General features: G+C 41.8%; 2 protein-coding genes across 3 annotated transcripts in view; one reads left to right on the forward strand and one right to left on the reverse strand.

Moving 5' to 3' along the window:
- Nucleotides 1-15,297, reverse strand: part of APLF (aprataxin and PNKP like factor) — a 133,938-nt gene extending 118,641 nt beyond the window's left edge. Inside the window, exon 1 of one of the 2 annotated variants that reach the window (XM_002709665.6) lies at nucleotides 14,946-15,297. In XM_002709665.6, coding sequence (XP_002709711.3) covers nucleotides 14,946-15,041 — 96 coding nt within the window. In that variant the 5' untranslated portion in view covers nucleotides 15,042-15,297. The remainder of the gene's footprint in view (nucleotides 1-14,945) is intronic. The other variant, XM_089326348.1, reaches the window with a different exon arrangement.
- A 130-nt stretch (nucleotides 15,298-15,427) lies between these two features.
- On the forward strand, nucleotides 15,428-18,700 carry FBXO48 (F-box protein 48). The gene is made up of 4 exons (XM_002709826.6): nucleotides 15,428-15,557; nucleotides 16,229-16,568; nucleotides 17,385-17,722; nucleotides 18,198-18,700. Exons 3-4 carry the CDS (start codon nucleotides 17,417-17,419, stop codon nucleotides 18,357-18,359), a joined length of 468 nt encoding a protein of 155 aa, XP_002709872.1. The 5' UTR covers nucleotides 15,428-15,557; nucleotides 16,229-16,568; nucleotides 17,385-17,416; the 3' UTR covers nucleotides 18,360-18,700.
- The last annotated feature ends 5,583 nt before the right edge of the window (nucleotides 18,701-24,283 follow it).

Genomic DNA, 24,283 nt, shown 5'->3' on the forward strand with positions numbered 1-24,283 from the left:
CTGTTACTATAAACACTATATTTAAGATTACCTTTTTAATTTGTGGTTGATATATAATGAAAACATTTTAAGCATCGGCTTCACTTAACACCATAATTATCTGAGCTGTCTCTTGGTTACCTTGTTATCTAGCACTTGTGAGATTATCCACATCAAGACCAAAATTATCTGTAAAAGCAGACTACAGCAATGTTTAAACAAAATCAAACCTATCAGTTCTGCAACAACTTGCCAAAATGTGAAATTGTCAGGAATTGGAACTCATTTTTTCCTCCACACTTGACACTATGACTGTATACAAACAGTAACATCAAGCATCACGAAAGAATGAGTAGTATAAGCTTGAATTTTCCACAAAACTAAAATTAGTTTTTAGTATAGCCTCTAAAATAAATTATCTTAAACACAGCCCATCTAAAATGTATCTGTTAGTAGCAGGGCCTGTGTTGTGGCCTAGTGGATAAAGTCTCTGCCCACAATGTCAGCATCCCATATAGGTGCCATTGCAAGTCCTGGATGTTCCACTTCTGATCCAGCTCCCTGCTAACTGCATGGGGAAAAGCAACGGAAGATGGCCCAGCGCTTGGGCCCCTGCTGCCCAGTTGGGAGACCTGGAAGAAGCTCCTGGCCCAGCCTGGCCCAGCCCTGGTGGCTGCAGTCATTTGCGGAGTGAAATAGCAGATGGAAGTGCACACACTCTCTATGTCTCTCCCTCTCTCTTTCAATTAAATAAATAAATCTTTTTTAAAAATAAATTAAAAATATATATCTATTTTTATCCACAATGGCTATTTCAGAAAAGTAAATATAAACTAATAATCTTTTCTATTAGAAAAAAAGAGCATAGAAATTTAGACTCCTTTGGTTTTCCCAGAATGTACCTCAGTGGGCAAAAATGACACCAGTTATTTGACAACTCACTTTATCATGTGCAAGGAATTTTCAATTAAATATTGAGATTCACCATTATACTATCAAAGCTATGCTTTACATTTTATGTAGTTAGAAACTAAAAACAGGCAGTACTTTCAATCTATGGTTCTGTTACTAAAAATAAATAATATAGGGATACATGAAAAGCTTATGGGAAAATGGAATTAAAAGGTAAGTTAATTTTGGTGCAAAACACTTTCAAATCCATGTGTAGTTTTTCATAATTCACATTTCCACGAACCTTTTGAAGACTCCTCATGGGAGGAAAGCATTCATTTTACACCTATGTGTAATCTTTCAAAAGTAATCTCGGGAAACGCAAATTATTCTGCGGCTAGGAAAAAGAAGTTTCTGTTTCTAATGTGGGTACTAAAATCTCATCACTACTTCAATAACCTAAGCCAATCTTCTAACCATCAGAGCAATAAATATGAAGGCCTATATTATATTCTATGTCTATTATTATATAACATAATGATGCTTCCTGAAACAGTCCTTCTTAACTTGCCTTCTTTCTTTCCCACGTGGGAGTAATGGACTTTCCCTATTGAGCAGGCTTCACTGACACCAGGAAGAAAAGCTATTTTAAATAATACAAAGTATAAAGTGACCTCTAGTGGACATATGATTCCACAACAGTGTTAATTTCATTATAAGCTACACTTCTCTACAGAGTGCAAAATAAGTACTTCAGTCTTCAAAACTGACATCATTTATTAACATCATTTAGTTATAAACCTTCCTTTTAAGCTAAAACTCTAAATAGTAAGCTTTCTCAATAAGAAGCTTAAAGAGCTAATAACTTTAAACATTTTAATTTCAACACAGCAGTATGGGTAGCGACAGGTAACATAGAGACTATCCTGAAGACCTGATACCCTAATTTATTCAAAGCCTATCATTGCTCCTTATATGAACTTATTATCTAACACATTCTTATTAATCAATATATGAACTGTAGTAATTATTTATCAGGACCAAGGCACTGTTCTATACTCATCATGTGAAGAAGATTCTATTGTCTTCATTTTAAGACAAGCAAATGGAAGCACGAAGATGTTAAACAACTACTCACAGTACAGCCAATTAAGCAGCAAGGTCAGGGTTTGGACACAAGAAATTATTAGCTATTAGCACTGTACTCCCTCAATATCGTCCTGTAAAACTTTATTTTTAAAGATAATTTACCTAGCTTATTTGTCTAAAGGACTGGAAATAACACAGGAAGAATTATTTAATAATGAACAGATATTCCAAGAAGATTCAAGTTTCATTCTGTTCTGTTTAATCTCTTAGATAAGTTTAACAAAGTGCTACCCAAATTCCCTATTCTCTATTCACAGCAGATAGTAAAGTAGATAGGGTTTAGTAGGCAGTGCGCTGACAATGGGGAGAAATGCCTGATGTTGGTCTGCAAATTGAAAGGAAAAGCTATTAAAAAGCAAAGAAATCCAAGGACTCAAAAATAGCTAAAGACCATTTAGGGTAGGGACAAATGTTACAACATACTTCAAAACACATTGAAGGCTTACTCATGTTTCCTTACTGAAGACCAAGAGTCACCAAGTTTAAATTAAAAGTTCAGTTAGGGGCTGACGCTGTGGTACAACGGGTTAATGCCCTGGCCTGAAGAGCCGGCATTCCATATGGGTGCCAGTTCGAGACCCAGCTGCTCCACTTCCAATCCAGCTCTCAGCTATGGCCTGGGAAAGCAGTAGAAGATGGCCCAAGTCCTCGGGCCCCTGTGTCCATGTGGGAGACCTGGAAGAAATTCCTGGCTCCTGGCTTTCGGTCAGCGCAGCTCCGGCCGTTGCAGCCAATTGGGGAGTGAAACATCAGATGGAAGACCTCTCTATCTCTCTCTTCCTCTCTCTCTCTCTGTGTAACTCTGACTTGCAAATAAATAAACAAATCTTAGAAAAAAAAAGTTCAGTTAAAAGTCAGACATATATCACATCTTAGCCACAAAAGCAGTTAAAATTGAAGAATTCTAGTTCCTGTAGGTTAAGGTTAATCAAAGAAATCAACAAAGAGAGCAAATCTTTTTTTTCTTTTGACGGGCAGAGTGGACAGTGAGAGAGAGACAGAAAGAAAGGTCTTACTTTTTCCATTGGTTCACCCCCACAGTGGCCGCTGAGGCCAGCGCACCATGCTGATCCCAAGCCAGGAGCCAGGTGCTTCTCCTGGTCTCCCATGGGGTGCAGGGCCCAAGCACTTGGGCCATCCTCCACTGCACTCCCTGGCCACAGCAGAGAGCTGGACTGGAAGAGGAGCAACCGGGACAGAATCCGGCACCCCGACCGGGACTAGAACCCGGGGTGCTGGCGCCGCAAGGCGGAGGATTAGCCTAGTGAGCCGCGGAACCAGCCAAATAGAGCAAATCTTAAAACCATATCCCACAGGTAAAGCACAGCTGGAAACAGAGATGTCTGAAAATGAACTTACACCAAATCTAGATCAAGCTCCATAATGTATACTGAAGCAGAAAAAGTCAGGTGGCAACTGGGAGGAAAGGAAATAAGAGGGTGGAGGACTAGGAGTGCCAGCACAGAAATAGTATCACTCACAGATAAATTTAGTCACACCCCAAGTGGGAAATACTGAAAACAAATCTCAAATCCAGCATTAAGAGGCCCAGCTAGTAGGGAATCCAAAAGAAGGTGCTTAAAAATACCCAGAATCAGGTACAATAAGCTCAGAAAAGGTACCATGTCTGAATGAGGACACATAGAAGACAGAATATAATCAATATAATCAATAACAAAGAACTTGGCTTCTAAGAACCATTTCCCATTTGAAAAAAAAAAAAATCACTGGAAAAATGGCTGCTTCCAGGTCTGGGGCAGAAAAAAAGCATGTTATGGACCTATGACATGTCGTTATACCAGGCAACAAGGAAATGCTCAAAAACTGATGGGGACATGTCCCAAGGATGAAGGTATCAGTGTGAAAAGATGCTCACAGGCCAATTTTGGAATAATGTGGGCATTGAAAAGAATAATGGCGACAGCAGAATGTAGCACAGTGAATACTAAAATAATCCATGAGTTCATACTCAACTCAAGTTCATACTAAACTAAACTGATGGGGCTGGGAAGATAAGCTTTTTCCCTACAGAAACCAGCCAAAATTAAAGAAATGATAGAACTGGGTGCCAGCACTGTGGCACAGCAGGTTAAGTTTCCACTTACAGCACACGTGCATCCCATATCTAGCGCTGGTTTGAGTCCCAGCTGCTCTGTTTCCAATCCAGCTTCCTGCTAATGTGCCTGGGAAGACAAGCAGTCCTGTCCCCATTCAAGAAACAATATACAGAATTCAAGAACAAACGATTTTTCCTACAATTTCTGAAAAAAAAAAACAAAACAAAACAAAAAACACTGCCATAATTGGAGCTGTGGCTAACCAAGAGTAGTGACTTCAGCATCACACTTGGGTCTGTGCATTCTCCAGGGTTTCCTTTATCAATTTCTGCCATATGTTGTGTAATTCTTGTAATATTAAAAGAAAAGCTCTTATACTTCATTGCTCAATTTAGTCAGATTTTCTGCTTTCTAATATTCCTTTTCTGAAGGCTAAGCAAAAATGAATTCATTATTAGATGTCCAATGTCGGTATAACAGCTGTTAGAGTAATATGTAGTAATTGAAGTTGCTTTTGGCCACAAGCAACATAAATGTGACAGTTTATTCACAAAAGAAACTGATTTTTCTTTTGTAGTGTGTGTGTGTGCATACATTTGTTTTCCTTTTCCCTGGAGATATTTCAAAGTACACTGCATGCCTAAATATGTCAATATGTAAAATCCAAGAACAAAGATGTTTCTATATAACTCTATATTGTTCACTTGTGACTATGCAATAAGTTGTAATATAAAAGATACTGCATGGATCACTTATCCTTGATTTTCAGTTTTGAAATGAATCCTTTACCCATTATAATGCTTATGATATATATGAAAGTCCTTTCTCTATTTTAAGACATGAAGATTGTGCCAGAAAATAAAAACAGGAAAGAAATATTTATGATTTGTTTTCTTCCAAACATTTATTTGTGGCATTTAATGAAATCAACAAAATGAAGATTTTCTTCTGCTCCCAGCAGAAATGCTTAGGTATTTTGAATCAAATTCCTGACCTATATGTTTTGACTACTGTTCTCAAAATTCTAAAAATTAAAAAAAAAAAAACTCAGTAGAACAAAAGTAGAAAAGCAACTGGATCCTGAAATACAATAGAATGCTATGTTTCATTTCATTTTTGACTGTATACAACATTTATGGAAAAACCAAAACCAATTAAATTTTCTTAAAATGTTTTCCTAGAGAAATTTCTGAATATTGTAGAATATATCTCATGAATTCCAAGTTCACATTTAGCTTGGCTTCTATAAACCTAAGAACAGAAAATAAGCAACATTTATTTTTCAGTATAAACTGTATTATACACCAAGAGCTGATAAAACAAAAAAATTATCTTATATAATATTTTCTCATCTACAGGTTTTCCCACAAGGTTATCTAGTTTGCTCTATAAACAATAGGCAAAAAACTGACAAATCCAAATTTTCAGGGTGGACAAAAACAAAATCACCTAGTATTATGGGTTCAACAGTTTTCCCAAAACTCATGCAGATGTTTAAACTCTGATGTCTAATGTTAATGGTTGATGGATTGAGGGTGGAGACTTGATCTAATTATGGTCTCAGAGTGGTGGTCTGGCTCTGGACATCTTTAAGTCACCTGGGGCACGCCCTGAGAGGGTGGTTCTTAGAAAGGGCTGATTATTGAACTCAAGTTTGACTTAGCTATTCTCTCTGCTTTCTGGCTCACCATGTGTTAGTTCCTCTGCACCCACCATGACCAGTCTCCACCACACACCATGCTACGGGGATGCCCAATCCTGAACCCCAACCTCCAGACTGAAAGCTGAAATAAACCTTTTATTTCCCAAGAAATTCCTCCTGGGTATTTTAGTTAAAGTAACAAAAAGCAACCTAATATATCTAGTGTGGGATTTGGGCCAATATTTTGGGAGAATGCATATATACTTAATGAAGAATATGATTTATTTGGAGCATAATGTGCATAAGATTCTTTCCTCACACTTTTGTGTGTATTGTGTGTGTGGAAAGTAAATAAACCCAAAATTAAAACCAAAATTGAATCATGACTGGTTATTGCAAAGAAATCTACAAACCATAAAATGCTGTCCTGAGAGCTCTCATTGTCAGGCCCAGCACATACTCCAGAGCTCAGTCACCAACTCTGAGACTGTGCTGGAATGAACATTTGATGAGAAACTGGTCTAACTCCTCTACAGGGCAAGTTGGCTGATGCTTAATCTATTTCAGTTGGAATCTACCAAAATCCAGTTTCTGATGTTAAGACAGAGCAAGTTTGAGGAAACGGACTTGATTTTGGCCAAAAGCTCTCTGTGCAAACTCCAATTAATAAATAAGCTCTCTCTAAAAGGTTAATACTCATAAATGTTCTTTGAAATATACTTCCCCATAAGAATAATGGTGTAAATGGTAATTAGGTTATTAGGTTACCACACAAACACCTATTTAATTCACAGTACTGGTGAAATGTAGATCACTTGGATTTTAAACTTTTATTTATTCTCAGCTACGAGAGAGAGAGAGAGAGAGAGAGAGATTTTCCAGCACTGGTCCATTCCCCAAATGCCTACAATAGCTAGGGCTGGACCAGGCTGGAGCTAGGAGCCCAGAATTCCATCTGGGTCTCCCATGTGGGTAGCAGGGGCCCACGCATTTGAGTCATCAACTGCTGCCTACCAAGATGCACTAGTAGAAACCTGAACTGGAAGCAGAGTGGCCAAGACTTGAACTCAGGTACTCTGAAATGGAGTATGGTGTCCTAATCGGCAGTGTAACCCTCTGCACTACAATGCCCAGCTCCAAATTACTTTTTTAATTTTCATTTATTTCAAAGGCAGAGGGACAGATCATGAAAGAGGGACAGGGAGAAAGGGACACAGAGATGAAAAGAGAGAGGAGGTGAGAGAGAAACAGGGAAAGAAAATCTTCCATCTGCTGGTTCACTCCCCAAACGACTATAACAGCAAGGGCTGAGCCAGACTGAAGCTGGGATCCAGGAAATCCATCCAAGTCTTCCACATGAATGGCAGAGGCCCAAGCACTTGGGCTTCACTGCCTTCCCAGGCACATTAGTAGGAAGCTGGATTGGAATCAGAGCAACCAGGACTCCAACTGGCACTCCAATACAAGATGCCAGCATCAGAAGTGGCAGCTTAACCTGCTGCATCACACGAGTCCCCAACCCCTAAATTTTAAGACGTAAAAGTCAACAATTTCTGAGCTCCTAATTCAATGCACTTGAATCATTAACTTATATAACGGGATTTTGAGGACTTGATGTCACTGAAATTTCTACTCATCCAGGTTTGCAACGCTCCTTGCACAATGAATGCTATAAAAGTCTGAGAACATTATCCTTATTATTAACGTATGATAATGGAGGTAATACAGTGAATAAAAACATGACTAGAGCTTAGGAAGATCAAACTGGATTTAAATTCCCTTTTGGGATTTGGAAAATTAATGTTTCCGAGTAGTTATATTTTTATTCAGTTCAGCTCAGCACACATTCGTTAGAGAACTATTCCTATACCAAGTCTTCTACTTAGTATGTTCACAAGTGGTTCTCAACTCGGGCTTTGCAACAGAATCGTCTTCAGACTTTTACAAATTACAAATATAGTCACTGAGATACACCTACAGAGTCAAATTACCAGAGTACAGAGGTACGTGAGAAGATAGCACATTTAGGCTGAACAGTAGGAAATCAGAGGTAAGAATTTGGAGGCACTGACTTACAGGGGTGCGGTGTGGGAATACATACATCTATACACACACATACACAAAGGGTCTTTGAAAAGTTCATGGAAATGCACATTATCTTTTAATTCCATCTACGTGAATTTGTGAAGTATTTCATATTTTATGAAAATAACTCATTACACAGCTATTAGAATAGCCAAAATCCACGGTGGGCGCTGTAGCACAATGAGTTAAGCCACAGCCTGCAGTGCCAGCATCTCATATAGGTGCCAGTTCAAGTCCCAGCTGCTCCACTTTCCATTCAACTCCTTGCTAATGCACCTGGGAAAGCAGTGGAAGATTGCCCAAGTGCTTGGAAACCTGCATCCACAAGGGAGACCTGGAAGAAACTCCTCACTTCAGCTTGGTCCAGCACCTGTCATGGCACACATCTGGGGAGTGAACTGGCAGACAGTTCTCCCTTTTTGTGTTTGTGTGTGTGTCTCCTTCTCTCTGTAACTTTGCCTTTCAAATAAATAAATCTAAAAAAAAAAAAAAAGCCAAAATGCAAAACAGTGACAACACTATATGCTGGCAAGGATTTGGAACAACAGAAACTCTCACTCATGTTAATGGGAATGTAACTAGTACAGCCACTTGGAATAGTTTGGCAGTTTCTTTTTGTTGTTGTTGTTTTTAAAGTTTTTATTTATTTATTTGACAGGTAGAGTTACATACAGTGAGAGAGAGAGAGACAGAGAGAAAGGTCTTCCTTCTGTTGGTTCATTTCCCAAATGGCCGCAACGGCCAGAACTGCGCTAATCCAAAGCCAGGAGCTTTCTCCGGGTCTCCCACGTTGGTGCAGGGGCCCAAGCACCTGGGCCATCCTCCACTGCTTTCCCAGGCCACAGCAGAGAGCTGGACTGGAAGAGTAGCAACTGGGACTAGAACCGGTGCCCATATGGGATGCCGGTGCCACAGAAGTAGGATTAACCTAGTGCGCCATGGTGCCACCCCTTTTTATTTTTTTTAAGATTTATTTATTTATTTGAGAATTAGAATTACAGTGAGAGGGAGAGGAGACAGAGAGAAAGGTTTTCCTTCGGTTGGTTCATTCCCCAAATGGCCACAACAGCTGGAGCTGTGCCAATCCAAAGCCAGGAGCCAGGAGCTTCTTCCAGGTCTCCCATGAGGGTGCAGGGGCCCAACCACTTGGGCCATCTTCTACTGCTTTTGCAGGCCATAGCAGGCAGCTGGACAAGAGGAGCAGCCGGGACCAGAACAAGCACCACAGGGAATGCCGGCACTGCAGGTGGAGGATTAACCTACTGTGCCATGGTGCCAGCCCCTGGCAGTTTTTTATGAAACTCACCATACTCTTACCATATGATACAGCAACTATGTTCCTATCTACCCAAATGACCCAAAATTCACATCCACACAAAAACCTACAGATGGATATTTATAGCAGCACTATCTATAATTACAAAACTTGTAGCAACCAAGATGTCCTTCAGCAGGCAACTGAATAAACTATGGTACATTGACAATGAAATATTATTTGGTGGTAAAAAGAAACAAGCTGTCAGGGTAAGAGTTTGGGGTAATAGTTAACACACCACTTGGCTGCCTGCATCCTATACCAGAATGCCTGGATTGCAATGCTCTGCTCCCAAACACAGTTTCCTGCTAACGTGCATCCTGGGAGGTAGCAGGTGATAGTTCAATACTTGGGAACCTGCTGCTCACATTGAGAGATGGATTGAGTTCCTGGCTCCTAGCTTTGGTGTGGTCCAGGCCTGGCTGATGTAGGTATCAGATGACTGAACCAGTGGACAGAACTATGTCTCTGCCTTACAAATAAAAGAAATCAATAAAATAAATGAGCTATCAAGCAATTAAAAAACATGATGGAATGAATCTCATATGTACAAAGCTAAGTGAAATCTGAAAAGGCTACATATTGTATGATTCCAATTATAGAACATCCTGGAAAAGGAAAAACTATGGCAAATTCTCCGTACTTTCCACTCAGTTTTGCCATAAACCTAAAACTTTCTAATAAATGCAAGCCTATTTTTAAAAATTAATATTAAAATATAATATTTTATTATATATTTTATATATAATTATTTTATTATGCTTATTATATAATATATTAAAATATAATATTTTATTTTTAAAGAGTTTTTATTTTATTTGAAAAGCAGAGTTACAAAGAGAGAGAGACAGAGACAGAGAGATCATCTATCTGCTGGTTCACTTCCCAAATGGCCACAATGGCCAGGGCTGAGCCAGGCTGAAGTCAGGAGCCTGCAGCTTCTTCCAGGTCTCCCATGAGAGTGCAGGAGCCCAAGCCTTCAGGTCATTTTGCACTGCCTTCCCAGGTGCATCTTAGCAGGGAGCTGGATCAAAAGTGAAGCAGCCGGGACACAAATTGGCCACCCATATGGATGCCAGTGCTGCAAGTGATGACTTAACCCGCTACTTCATAATGCTGGCTCCAAAATTAACATATTTTAAAAAGCAATGTTTGTAAACTTAAATGAGATCATTTATATAATGTGATTACCCCACAAGTCTAGTCAGCACTTACGCAATCATCCAATATGCCATACAGGTTCAAATCTTATGGCTGTAAATCATCATTCATTTAGCCTAAATAGTCCTTCCCTCCAAACAACTCACTGACCACCTACCAAAATCCCAACTCAGAATTCTAACACTTCAAAGTCCAGCTCAGTGTTACCAAGTTCCCTCATCTTAAGTGTGGGTTCCTTCTTCTACTTCTCTGCATTATGTGCTATCATTGTGCTTGGCTTACGATACTGAAACAAAACTTTTCATTAAATGTAACCTTTTAAAAATCAGGAATTGTGGTGCAGCAGATAAACTGCCACCTGCAATGCCAGCATCCCATATGGGCTCTGGTTCAAGTCCCAGCTGCTCCACTTTTGACTCAGCTCCCTGCTAACACACCTGGGAGAACAGCGGAGGAGGACCCAAGTACTTAGCCCCTGCACCCACATGGGAGACCTGGAAAAAATTCCTGACTTCAGCCTGGCCCAGGCTTGGCCATTGCAACTATTTGGGGAGTGAACCAGTGGACGAAAGACCTCTTTCTTTCTCTGTAATTCAAATAAATAAAAAGAAATCAGGAATTATATCTAAAAAAAAATAAAAACACAACAGTATGACACATCTGTTACTAGATAGGAATGGGGCAAGCAGCAGGGACTGAATCAGAGCCTCCTTTTTGTGGCCTCTCCAACCCTGAGGTATAGTGGTCATCATTTACTACTGTCCTGTTTCCTGCCTCCCTCCCACTTCACATAAAGCACTATCTAGCTCCAATCCTCATTTCCGATTACAACCTGTTCACTTACATGCGTATACAGTCTCTCATGCCTATTAAAATTAGAGAGCAAGGATTTCTCATTCATCTTCATTTCCCTTTATTTCTTCTCAACCAACTACAGTACATATTCATCAAGTTGGGTTTTTTTTTGTTTGCTTGTTTGTTTTTACTTATTTGAAAGACAGAGACAGATCTTCCACATGCTGGCTTACTCTCCAAATGCCTGCAAAAGCAGGATATGGGCCAGGACGCAGCCACGAGACAGGAACTCCATCCAAGTCTCCCACATAGGTTCAGGGGCCCAGCTACTTTAGAAGCAAGCTGGAATTGGAAGCAGAGCTGGGACTCCAGACCATGCACTCTGATATAGGATGCAGGCATGCCAAGCAGCGTCATAACCACGCACCAAATGCTCACCCCTCGGCCCTTTCTGAATTTAGTAACTTATTAATCAAAACAGGAATAGCATTAACAATTCATTTCGAACATTGCTTCTTAAACTTTGAAGCTGGTAGCACTGCTTCTTTACTGAAAGTCCCTATAAGTGACAGACTTTTCCGCTGTTTTTCTGCCACTGTAAAGACAAAAAGACATTGTCATTGTCAAACTTTTGTTTTAAGATTTATTTATTCATTTGATAGTGTTAGAGAGAAAGGAGAGACAGAGAGAAAGAGAGAATCTTTCTCTACTCATTCACTCCCTAGGTGGCCCCAACAGCCAGAAGCATCTTCTGGATCTCCTATGTGGGTGGCAAGGGCCAAACACGTGGGCCATCTTCCACTGCCATTAGCAGAGACCTGGATTGGAAATGGACCAGCCTAGACATGAACCAGCACACATATGGAATGTCAGCATTGCAGGTGGCAGCTTTACCTACTATGCCACAACATGGACCCCTATCTACTATGAAGAGTTTTATGCCCCAAAATTATAAACCTTTATGCTGTGGGGTAATCAAGGTTTATGAAGCTTTTCTCAGGAAAACATGGACAATTAAGTTGTAGAGTACAAAAGTCATCCTTACTGGAGCAGGCATTTAACCTAACATTTCAGATGCCTGTATCCCACATCCGAGTGCCTCAGGTTCAACCTCCAGCTCCAGCTCCTGTTTCCAGCTTCCTGCCAGTGCAGACCCTGGAAGCCAGCTGGGGATAGCACAAGTAGTTGGGTCGTTATCACCCACATGGGACACCTGGATTGAGTTCGCAGCTCCTGGCTCCAGATGCAGCTGTTACAGGCATCTGGGAAGTGAACTAGTAGATGTGTTTGTGTGTGTGTCTCTGTGTCTATCTGTAAATCTGCCTCTAAAATTAAAAAAAAAAAGAGCCATCCTTATTAATATTAATCATTTTTGATGCACAGAAATTTACAATGAACTTCCTGAGTTTTCCCACTTAGAAGTAAGTCTTCTCTCTCACATACTAGAAAATTCTCACTGGCACTGCTGTCTTTGAAACAGCAACCTTCACCTTGTGTTTCAACACCACAGAAGAGAAACAAGTGCACCTGTCAGCTCCAAACTCTGAAAACCTACAAGGTGATTTGCCTGTTCCTCATTTTTTTCTTTGATGTCATCCATAACCACTTTTAATATCTACCAAATTTAGCAATAGAATCTTATTACTAAATGTTTATTTGACAGGTAGAGTTACAGACAGAGAAAAAGAGAGAGAGAGAGAGAGAGAGAGAGAGAGAAAGGTCTTCCTTCCATTGGTTCACCCCCCAAATGGCTGCCATGGCCGGTGCTGCACCAATCCGAAGCCAGGAGCCAGGTGCTTCTTCCTGGTCTCCCATGCTGGTGCAGGGCCCAAGCACTTGGGCCATCCTCCACTGCCCTGCCGGGCCACAGCAGAGAGCTGGACTGGAAGAGGAGCAACCGGGACTAGAACCTGGGGCCCATATGGGATGCCGGCGCCACAGGCGGAGGATTAGCCAAGTGAGCCACGGAGCCGGCTAAATGTTTATTTTAAAAGGAAAAGCAAACCCCTGATAACTGACCAACTTTTACAACTTTACATCTTTTTTAACAATTTATTTATTTGAAAGTCAGAATTACAGAGACAGGAAGGGACAGAGAGAGAGAGAGAGAGAGAGAGATCTTCCATCCGCTGGTTCACTCCCCAAATGGCCACAATGGCCAGGGCTGGATCAGGCCGAAGTCAGAAGCCAGGAGCTTCATCCAGGTCTCCCATGAGGTTGCTGGAGCCCAAGCACTTGGACTATCTTCCGCCACTTTCTCGGGTGCATTAGCAGGGAACTGGATCAGAAGTAGAGCGGCTGGGACTTGAACCGGTGCCCATATAGGATGCCAGCACTGCAGAAGGCAGCTTAACCCGCTGTGCCACAATGCCAGCCCCCAACTTAACATTTTCAAAAACAGAAAACTGGTTCATCTCACATTAGCAAGCTCTTAATATAAAGAACAAGGTACGAATAGTGCAAGGATCTGCACCGAGTCGCCTGCACAGGCCTAAAATCCAATAACCTTTTAACCAGACCCACAGGACTCTGCTTTGGTGACAGGACTTCAAGTTAAAACTCGTTAGTTCCTAGACATATGACTGTCAGGTGAAGCATATACTCCATGAAGCTTTCTAACCAGGGGATTTAAAAGAAAAGAAAAAATCTCCCAGGCAGTTCTTTCATATGTTATTATGGTTAATAAACTATGGAAAATAATAGGATGTTACACATTTAAATAGCTAAAACTAAACACCATGTGAACTTCAACCTTCAGACACACTCACCACTAAAGGTCCAACTTCCACAAGACAACCTTAAACTACCACTCCTTTTCCTGCTCCCAGAAGGGCCCTCCCAGAAACCCGTGGGCCCCCCAGGCACTGGCAGTTAACCAGGGTTAACAGCCCACACTTCTTGCTCCCTGGTATTGGCGGACACAGAATGACCAGTTCAAGAGAAGATGCCCAGAGAAGGGGTCCACATCTCATTCACCATCTGCTAAAGGTTTTCCATAAAGTGGGTGCCAACAGAAAAGACTGGGTGTCAAACAGATTAACAGTGTGAGAACTACAGCCTTCCAGTAGGCAATACAAATGTTCTGACTCCTTTACCTCCCAAAGACAGTACAAAGCATATATAACTTGGTGCTACTATGAGTCCTAAAGTTTCTATATGACCTTTACATGATCTGTGGATCACTTTTCCCATCTGAACAATAAAGATAAAAGAGTGCAAAGAGTCTTGAAAGAAAGTTTTGAAAGAATTAAAGAAGTTGGCCTACGTAGTCTATTTAACCGTGAAACACTATACACACTATTTTAGAGTTAGCCATGGATATTACCGGAAAACACTATTGTAATAAAAGGCCCCTGCAGTTCTGCGAAAGAGGCCAGAGCCTAATTCAGCCTGGAAGAGGCAAGTTCACGGGTTCGTCAATTTCTTCTGTAAAGCGCCAGATACTACAGTAAATACTTCGGGTTTCGCAGGCCAAGACACAATATTCTCCACCTTTGGTGCAGCCATTCTTCCCGAAAAGCAAATAGGCTTTTTGTTTGTTTACATTTTACGTTTCAAACTTTAAGAACCATTCTGAGTCTACTGGCCCACACAGCCACAGGCTTGGTTTGCGCCCCCACCCTCCATCCCCCTCCCCACAGTTTGCCAACCTCTGGATAAGATGACAATACAGCAGGTGCTTTTCAAAGACAACATTAATAACTGTTTGTGGGTGATTACACTGGACTGAAAAACTGCTGCCCCCAAACGTCTAAAGTGCAGACAGGCAGGATCGACGTGGTGGGGAATGTGGCCAGGGCCGGAGGCAGGGCCTAGCCAGGAGGGTCTTCGCAGGGCTCTCCGGGCCAGCCGAGCCCCCTCCCACACTTACTCCCAGCAGTGGCCCGCGGCCGATCACCGTCTCCCCGGGCGCCAGGGCCACCCGGGGGCCGCCGTCCCGCGGCTGCAGCTCGAAGCCCCCGGACATGGCGGATGAGGACTAGGCCCCTTCGCCAGTAGACGGCCCCCGCAGCCGTTTCCGCCTCCCACAGACACGCGCGAGGCATGCCCAGGCCCCCGGAAAGACACGGGGGTGACAGGAGTGAAGACCCGGCTCAGAAATGCTCTGTGCTCTCAGGGCAGAGGCCCCGGGGCTGCTTCCGGAGTCCCGTCCCTCCACCTGGGCCAGTGACGCACTAGGGAATTCCCCCACCACGTCTTCCGCGTTATTGTTTAAAAGCCCCGGCTTATACCCCCCCCATCCCTTCTCACCACCCCGCGGGCCCGGAGGATGCTGGGCATTGTAGTCCCTTCCTTTCTGCCTTTCCTGAGCTGAGACGCCCTAGAAAAACTACAATCCCAGAAAGCAGTGCGCGATCCCCTCTACGCCTGTGCGAATCGAGGTCACAGGGCGGCGCTAGAGTGGGCGGGATGTGGTGGACGATGGGGAGGGATTCGAATTTCGGAGGATTTAAACCGCGGGAGGAAAAGTCACCGCGGCCCAGTAAGTAGGAGGGTCTTCCCTTCCGGGTAGCGAAGGTGCCGGCACGCTCAGGGGCGCGGTCCGGACGCAAGCCCAGCCGTCTTTTAGCGGCGTGGAGTCGTGGTGACAGCACTGACGGTGTATCTTGTCAGTGCCTGGTGTTCTTAGGACTCGGGCAGCTGCTGCAGCCTTGTCGGGCACACAAGGAGGGTGGCTCAGATGGGACGTGGGGTCATTCCCCCCGCCCCGACCTGCAGGGTCCAGGTGGAGTGGGGTCCGCTGAGAGCCAGCCTGAGCCGAGCGGCACCCACCCCTCCGAATGCGCTGCCTCCGACCCACCCCTCCGAGTGACATGGTGAGGGGGACGAGCTCTCTCTTAACTGGAGAGGTAATTCAGCAAAGGTTGATTCATAAAGGGAAAAGGTAGTTTTCCGGGCATCCTAGTGGATTCCGGGGACCTCGCCACGGCAGCCCCTGTTGTGGATTGAGAATTCCCCAGTGAGCTCCTGGGCGAAGTGGCAAACCCCGAAACGCACCGAAACGCTCTCCTAATGCGAGATTCTACCCGAGAACGTGGCGCTTTGGCTTTGGTTTCTGTTGATGATGGGAGGGAGGAAGGTGTGTGGCAAGAACTTGCTCTTGACTCCTGCTCTTGTTTTTACCTGCTTTCTTACTTCCCCCTGTCCCTGGAGAGGAAGTCCTCTGTTGAACGAAGACTCCTCCCTTCCAACCACCGCGGCTAATATGGATCGTAAACAGCCTGCTGAATGAGAGCCGCGATGTGAATGAGAGACACATCCTGAAACATATGCCTGAGTAGCGCATCTGCGTTGTTACTCATTGAGTTAAAAGAAGCATTTAGCCGAATTTCAAACTCCTCCTCCGTGTCACCACCTCCCAGCGTGGAAGGAAATGCCAAATGGAATAAACTGGTTGTGAGTAGAGGAGCTGACTGCCGAGGAGTGTCCCTGGAGGGGTGATGCACCTAGTCTGCTTTCAACTGATTTCAGGAGCCTGCACCCGGAGCCTTGGGTAAATTAGCTGAAATGGGACTTTTACATTCTTTATCGATGCTACTGCTACTGAGCTATAGACATTGTTTATAGATGTTCCTTGCTGTTGCTTGATAGCTTCAGTGACCCATCCGTAGCTCATAATTAACTAACGCCTGTAGCATACCTTCAAGGAGCCATTTCCAAAATACCAGTCTTATAATAACATTGAATAATTGAAATTTGGCATTATTATAACCCAGATCTCATCCTCTTGTCCATTTCAGATAGTATTTGTATCAAATGTGAATACCCAAACATTAGGTATGAATAGGTAATTCTTATATAAATAAAGTCTAGCTGGTTTATGGTTAAGTCAGAATTTGCAGCTGAAGAGCTTAGTGATTAAGTATCACTTCGCACAAACAGCAAGGATTCAGGAATTTAATGCTATTGACTCATAATTTTTCTAAAGTATTTGTGATAAATACGTGAATGTGTTCTCACAGAAGCATTGCCACCACCAAATAAACATGATCAGGCGTGTAGAGAATTCTTTCTTTTTTTTTTAGATACTAATCTTTGGGAACAAAACCAAAAATTTTGAAACATATTCATTTGCCAAAAATGTTTATTAAAAACATGATTAACTTCCTGTGTTGAGTGCCTCCCATGTGAAATTCAAATGTGAGACTGGGTATCTCACATGTCATCACTGTTCATCTTTGCAGGAACACACAGCTTCTGTGTCAAGAAAGTCACAGTTCATTAAATCATAAACAAAAAGTATCTGACTCGGGATAGGAGTTACAGTCTGGGCTGAAGAGATTGAGTGTATTTAACCTTTGCCTTTTAGGTTGCCCATGAGGATAACTAAAACATCAAGCTATGCAGAAAAATTCTAAGAGGAACAGTAATTCAAGAGCTCCTGCCTTAGAATTGAACTCTGTGGATGCTGAGAAGGAAAGAAACAAGAGTCAAAATAACTTTGTTGAACTGCTGCCTCTAGAAGTCACGTTTAAAATTTTCAGTCAGCTAGACATTCGGAGTTTGTGCAGGGCGTCAGTGACGTGCAGGAGCTGGAATTATGCAATAAGAAACTGTGACTCCTTATGGAAACCTCACTGCTTGACTGTAAGAACTGTGTGCCAGAGAGAAATAGATGGCGACCTGGAACGTGGCTATTCCTGGAGGGTAAGTCTAATCTGTGCAGTGTGTAGTGTTTATGACATGCTGTGGGAGCAGATTTCAGCCGGTTCTCACTTCTGTTTGGAGAAGGTAGGATTGTATGTGCCAAATAGTGCACAGAGTGTGTTGACTTGGAAATGGGTTAAAGTTGAGTTACTGTTCTTTTCCTGCCAACCACTTTGTCTCCATCTATCTCCCATCCATCCTTTTACATTTTTTGGATCCTGAATTCGGCATTTTTTTCCCTGTTAACCAGAAGGAGAGTAGCTACTTCTTTTCACTCCACATTATCCAGAACTTCCAGTAAATTCTGGCTCACTCTGTACTCATACACACTCACATAAATTTATTAATATATGTGTCAGTGTGAATCTTCAGTCTTCTTTTCAGCCCCTTCAGTCAGCTTTTCTAGTTTCAAACAAATTCACTAACCAACCACTATTGCGTTCTTTTTTTAATGATGATGGTTTACCTCTTGCAGGTAATACTACTAAGGAATTACCAGAAGAGTAAAGTGAAACATGAATGGCTAAGTGGCAGATACAGCAACATAAGTTCTCCAGTTAGCCTTCCAGAGAAAATCATGTACCCCATGGATGCAGATACATGGGGGGAGATTCTAGAAGCAGAGCTGGAAAGATAACCAGAAAAATCAGAAACAGATCTCCTAACCTGGAGAGTTTAAAACTAAAATGACTCTTAGATTGTTGCAAAAGGTACATCTTAAACTGCCCATTTTCTGTCACCTTTCTAATAGTTAATATTTAAAAGAAAACAAAAAGTATTATCATGGTAAAACTTTATTTTTATTTTTTGCACTTTAGTAAAAAATAGTTTTCTGAGTTTATTTTAATGTGGAAAATCATGAAATGTTATTTTCATAAGAAATATTGATGGAATAATTTCAGAATGTATTGTTTCATGTCTTTGTGTTAGTGTGTCAGTACTTTCAATGATAAAATTTGATTGGTGTTTTCTGCTTAATGATTATTTGAAAACTCAGGAAGCCACCTGAAGAAACTGACTTAAAGATTCATCAAGTAGTAGAAATAATCAGTCTCATGGGAAAACTAGCCAAGTGAAATTAACAGCAGATTTCCGTGAATTTGCATTTCAGTAACTTTAAAATTTCTATTTCCATGGAATTCAGATTGAATTGCCAAATAGTGAAACTGTTCTAAAATATGTCAAACCTATGGTTTAGTTTCAAATTAATCTTATTTTAGGTATGAAGCTTTTCCCATTACTTTACTACAAATCCAGGGTTGCTTGCAGGAGCTGAAAATCTATGGAAAGCTTTCAGAATACTTAATTGCTACCAGCAGGGGCACACTGCTTACTGGTGGTAAAACTTTCTGACAGCCTTATAGCACCATCTAGTGTATTGCTCCTAAATTCCAAGGCAGAGGACTTGGAGCTCTTGTTTTGTTTTTCTTTTTATATTGAAAAGAAAGAAAAATAATATTTTAGAGAACCCTTAACACTTGACTTTTTAAAAAACTTATAAATTTCCAGTAAACTTTATTTTGTTTCTCTTTTTCTTAAAACCAGATGAGATAATACTCACTGTAGCAGGCTGTTCACTCTGAATCTCTGGTCAACACCACAGTAAAAAGTGCAGGGGTTTCTTCTTAAAGTGTGTTCTATAGTAAAAAATAAATATAGAGGAACCCCATATCTAACAAGTAAGCAAATATCAGAAAGATGCCCTACTGTATACAGATTCCCTTGAGATCTGCATAGAGTTGGAAGAAGCCTTGAAAATCAAACAGTCCAGTCTCCGCATCTATTCAGTAATTCCTCTAAGGAACCCCGACAGTCCAGCCAGTCCAAACTCAAATACTTAGTGTAATGGAATCTCCATCACGTTTCAGTCTGCTGTTATTCTAAGATTGCTCCGATCTTTAGAAATTTTTCCTCACTGAACTGAAGACCACCTCTCTCTAGTGTTTGCTTGGTTCCACTCTGTACGTCTAGGCGGATCCAGTCCTCCCTATGATTACCATTCAGGCATTAAAGACTTCTAGCTTGTCTCTTCCTGTGCCATATTCTCAGTTCATCTGCTGATCAGTATAATTTCTAGACCCAGCGGCATTCTCTTCTGTCCATGCCCTGTTGACAAAAGTGTACCTAGAAAGGAGGATATCTTGATGATTTTTTTTTTTTTTTGACAGGCAGAATGGACAGTGAGAGAGAGAGAGACAGAGAGAAAGGTCTTCCTTTTGCTGTTGGTTCACCCTCCAATGGCCGCTGCGGCCGGTGCATCACACTGATCCGAAGGCAGGAGCCAGGTGCTTCTCCTGGTCTCCCGTGGGTGCAGGGCCCAAGGACTTGGGCCATCCTCCACTGCACTCCCAGGCCACAGCAGAGGGCTGGCCTGGAAGAGGGGCAACCGGGACAAAATCCAGTGCCCTGACCGGGACTAGAACCCGTGTGCCGGCGCTGCAAGGCGGAGGATTAGCCTATTGAGCCACGGCGCCGGCCCGATGATTTTTTAAAAATAAATGATAAGAAAGCACTGTGAAAAATTTGAAACTATGGGGAAAATTAAAGCTATACAGCATTCTACTGAATAGCATATATATAGCATATATATATATATATAAATATATATATAAATAGCATATAAATATATGCTACTGGTAGCATAAAATACATGTGGTATTTGTTATCTGTTTTTTGTAATCGATGTGTCGAGTCTTTGTCCAGCCCCCTGACTGAATCACCTTTATGTATTAGTAGCGATCACCCTAACGGAGGGGAATCGCCCTTCTCAGTCTTCCCTATGCTGGTTATACAGTGTCCTGCCTCCCCCACCTTCTGCGTTTGGTGTAGGGACGGGAACATGACCCAAACCGCCCCCTTCCCTGAGCTGGAAGAAAGAAGCCATTTCTTCTTTGGTGATAAAACTGTTCACCACACAGAGAAACAGAACCCATTAAGAGCGTATGTAGCCAACAGGAGAAATAAACGGCTGCAGGGAGAGCCCTACTTGTATTCGAGGTCCTGGTCACAGCCTTTCCTGTTCTGCTCACCTGTACGAGCCCTCCCCGTGTGTCTTTTGCCTATTTTTCAAGTATGCAATATTCATTATTTACATTAGTATCTTACTTCTTAAGGTGTCAAATCTTGCTTTATCCTTAGAGCTGCTAATTATATATCCTCCTAAAAGGAATTCCTTCCTCTTTCTCAATAGTCCTTCATTTCTCAGTCCTCTGTAATCTTGCCTCACTCATGTGATTTAAACTAGTTATCCAAGTCACAAGTGACTTATACTCCCATTGGATGTATTTTAGTTGTTAATGTATTTGGCACATAAACATTCACTTCTTGAAGCCCTCCTCCTAGGTTTGGGATTATAGTCTCTGGGATTTTTCTTTTCCTACTGTAATCAGTTTTCTCAGTTTCTTTCAAAGTCTCGCTTTTCTTCATCTGGTCCCTCAAAGTTCAGGCCATGGTCCTCTCTTCTCTTCATATTCTAAACATGCTGGGTGATCCCATATACTCTTCAGTGTCAACCACCATTGTTGGTATGGATGCTGTCCTTGTCCGTGTTTCAAGATAAGATCGCTCCAGAAACACATGTGCCACCCTCTGTTGGATCCTTAGCTAAATCACAAACTCCTGAATCAGAACTCATCATCCCACAGAGTCCCTAGTTCTGAATTACCAGTGCTCCAGGACAGTCACCATGCTTTACTTTGCTCCATCATTCTCCCTAACTGATCAAGAGTCAGTTCTTACTGATCTTAGCATCCAACTATCTGGGTAATATAACCCTTCTCCATCTTTATCTCTGCTTCATTACTTAATTCTGGTTCTTATTTGAAGTTGGAATTATGACAATAACTATTAGCCCCTGACTTAAACTCCTCATTGCACTCAGGTAGAAATTGTATCACTAGCAAAGCCTATAAGGCCTTTAATGATACAGTCTGACTTATGTCTCTAGTCTTTCCTCTCACAACTGTCCCTTCCTGTAACTTTCAGTTCTGTTATACCAAACTATTTCCAGCTCCCTGAACATGAAAATTGTCTCAGGGCCTGCACTGTGGCGCAAAAGGTTAATCCTCCACCTGTGGCGCTGGCATCTCATATGGGTGCCGGTTCTAGTCCCAGCTGCCCCTCTTCTGATCTAGCTCTCTGTTATGGAAAAGCAGTAGAAGATGGCCCAAGTGTTTACGCCCCTACACCCACATGGGAGACTGGGAAGAAGCTCCTGGCTTCTGGCTCCTGGCTTCAGATCAGCGCAGCTCCAGTCATTGCAACCATCTGCGAAGTGGACCAACGGAAGGAAGACCTTTCTCTCTGTCTCTCCCTCTCCCTTTCTGTAACCCTACCTCTCAAATAAATAAAATCTTAAAAAGGGGGGGGGGGGATTTTCTCACTTCTCCTCCTTTACACAGACTGCTTGATAATACCTATACTGTTCTTCTCATGCACCATTAATTCCTTTCTTCAAAATCTTTTGTAAAAAATTATATTGGCTAGGGCCAGGTGTTGTGGCATTGTGGTTGGAGCCGCCCCGTGCAGTGCCAGGATCCCACGTAGGTCCCAGCTGCTCCACTTCCAATCCAGCTCTCTGCTGTGGCCTGGGAGGGCAGTGGTGGATGGCCCAGGTCCCTGGGATCCTGCACCCACATGGGAGACCCAGAGGAAGCTCCTGGCTCCTGGCTTTGGATTGGAACAGCTCCGGCCATTGAAGCCATCTGGGGAGTAAACCGCAGATGGAAGACCTCTCTCTCTCTCTCTCTCTCTTTCTCTCTCTGCCTCTGCCTCTGCCTCTCTGTGGCTCTGCCTTTCAAATAGGTAAATAAACCTTAAAAAAAAATTAAAAAAAAAAAAAATTGGTTGGTTGCCACGAAGTGACTCCGGGTTTCCAAAAAAAAAAAAAAAAAAAGTATTACGTTGGCCTAGAAACCATCCCTAATAATCTAATAATCTAGATTAAGTGACCCTGGTAAGGTCCCTGTAGTTCTTTATAAATTCTGCTGGCAAAGCCGTCATCCTACATTAAATTGTCTTTTATTTGTCTCTCTGCCCCTTTACACTGTGAACTTCTTAATGGCAGGGACTGTTTTTTATTTATTTTTGTGTTCCCAAAACTTAGTACATAGTAAGTACTCCATAAAGATCTGTTAAATTATTTATGTAATTATTTATTTTATCCCTACCATGAATGTATAATAAAAATAATTTACTGTGTTGTTAGTGGACAAGATTTACTGAAATGCAATGTACAGCCCTTAAAATATATGAGGTGCTTGATATTAATTCTTGAATAATTGTTCTAGTCTTCTCCAAAGCTGTAAAAAGGAAAATTAGGAAAGTAGAAATGTTATGTTTTTTAAATAAACACTTGAAAACAAACAACTTCAAAATATCGTTTATTTTAAATTACTGGATTAGCCTAATTTTAAGTATTACCTGTGCAAATTATATAAATAAACTTTAATATTTTTACTACTAATACATGAAAATAACTCTTTCTAATAAGTTATAATCTATGACCACAGTTTACACTGAAAGGAAAACTTCAGAACTTAATGATGAATTACGTGGTGTGGGCTTAGAGTGACCTGTGCATTTATCAGACCAGGCCATTAGCATCTGAGAACCTGAGTGGGTGGGGCAGAATGGGAGAAGGCGTGCACTTACTCTTAGATAAAAATAACCTGCCAAGTACACCCAGTGTGTAAAGAAGCAAGATTAGTGGGCAAAAGTACTAGAGAACTTATAGTGTATTTTAATTTGTAATCAGCTTAAGTGCTAGCATTTAAAAAAAAAATAAATTTAGAAAGCTTTGTTATTGTCTCTAGTTTATAACCCAGTTTTAAACCACTCCCTAAGGTTATAAACATGAATAAAAATCTATATAAATATAAACTTTAAACCTTAGGATACTTGAATATGTATATGCGCAATTTGTAAAACATGACATACCCCTAACCACTTTAACTTCACCTTTGCTTTGATGTTATACCTTGTCTTCTCTCCAAGACTTCAAATACCCTAACAATGTTAACAAAAAGTAGATGAATAGTAACACCAGGAAATGGATTGGGAAGAAGAGTAAGGGTGGAAGATCGCATTTTTTTATTTACATTTGAAAAATTTTAAAAAAAGGGTGAAATTAGATCAACAATGGACAAAGCTGATTAATTATAAGCCAGCATTCATTGAGTGCCTGTTCTGCACCAAGCATTGTATTCTTATTGCACCTCCATATTATAGTTCAGCAAACAAAAAGAGAATGATCTTACCAATTTAATTCATCACCACATTCCATTACCTCCAAGAGTATGTGCTACAAAAAAGGTATTCAGTAAATGTTTACTCAGTGGATTTTTTTTTTTTTTTTTTTTTTGGACAGGCAGAGTGGACAGTGAGAGAGAGAGACAGAGAGAAAGGTCTTCCTTTGTCGTTGGTTCACCCTCCAATGACCGCCGCGGCCGGCGTACCGCACTGATCCAAAGCCAGGAGCCAGGTGCTTCACCTGGTCTCCCATGGGGTGCAGGGCCCAAGGACTTGGGCCATCCTCCACTGCACTCCCTGGCCACAGCAGAG

This window comes from Oryctolagus cuniculus, chromosome 2, assembly GCF_051225735.1.
Source record: "Oryctolagus cuniculus isolate XC-2025 breed Fujian yellow rabbit chromosome 2, ASM5122573v1, whole genome shotgun sequence".
Classification (NCBI taxonomy): Eukaryota; Metazoa; Chordata; class Mammalia; order Lagomorpha; family Leporidae; genus Oryctolagus; species Oryctolagus cuniculus.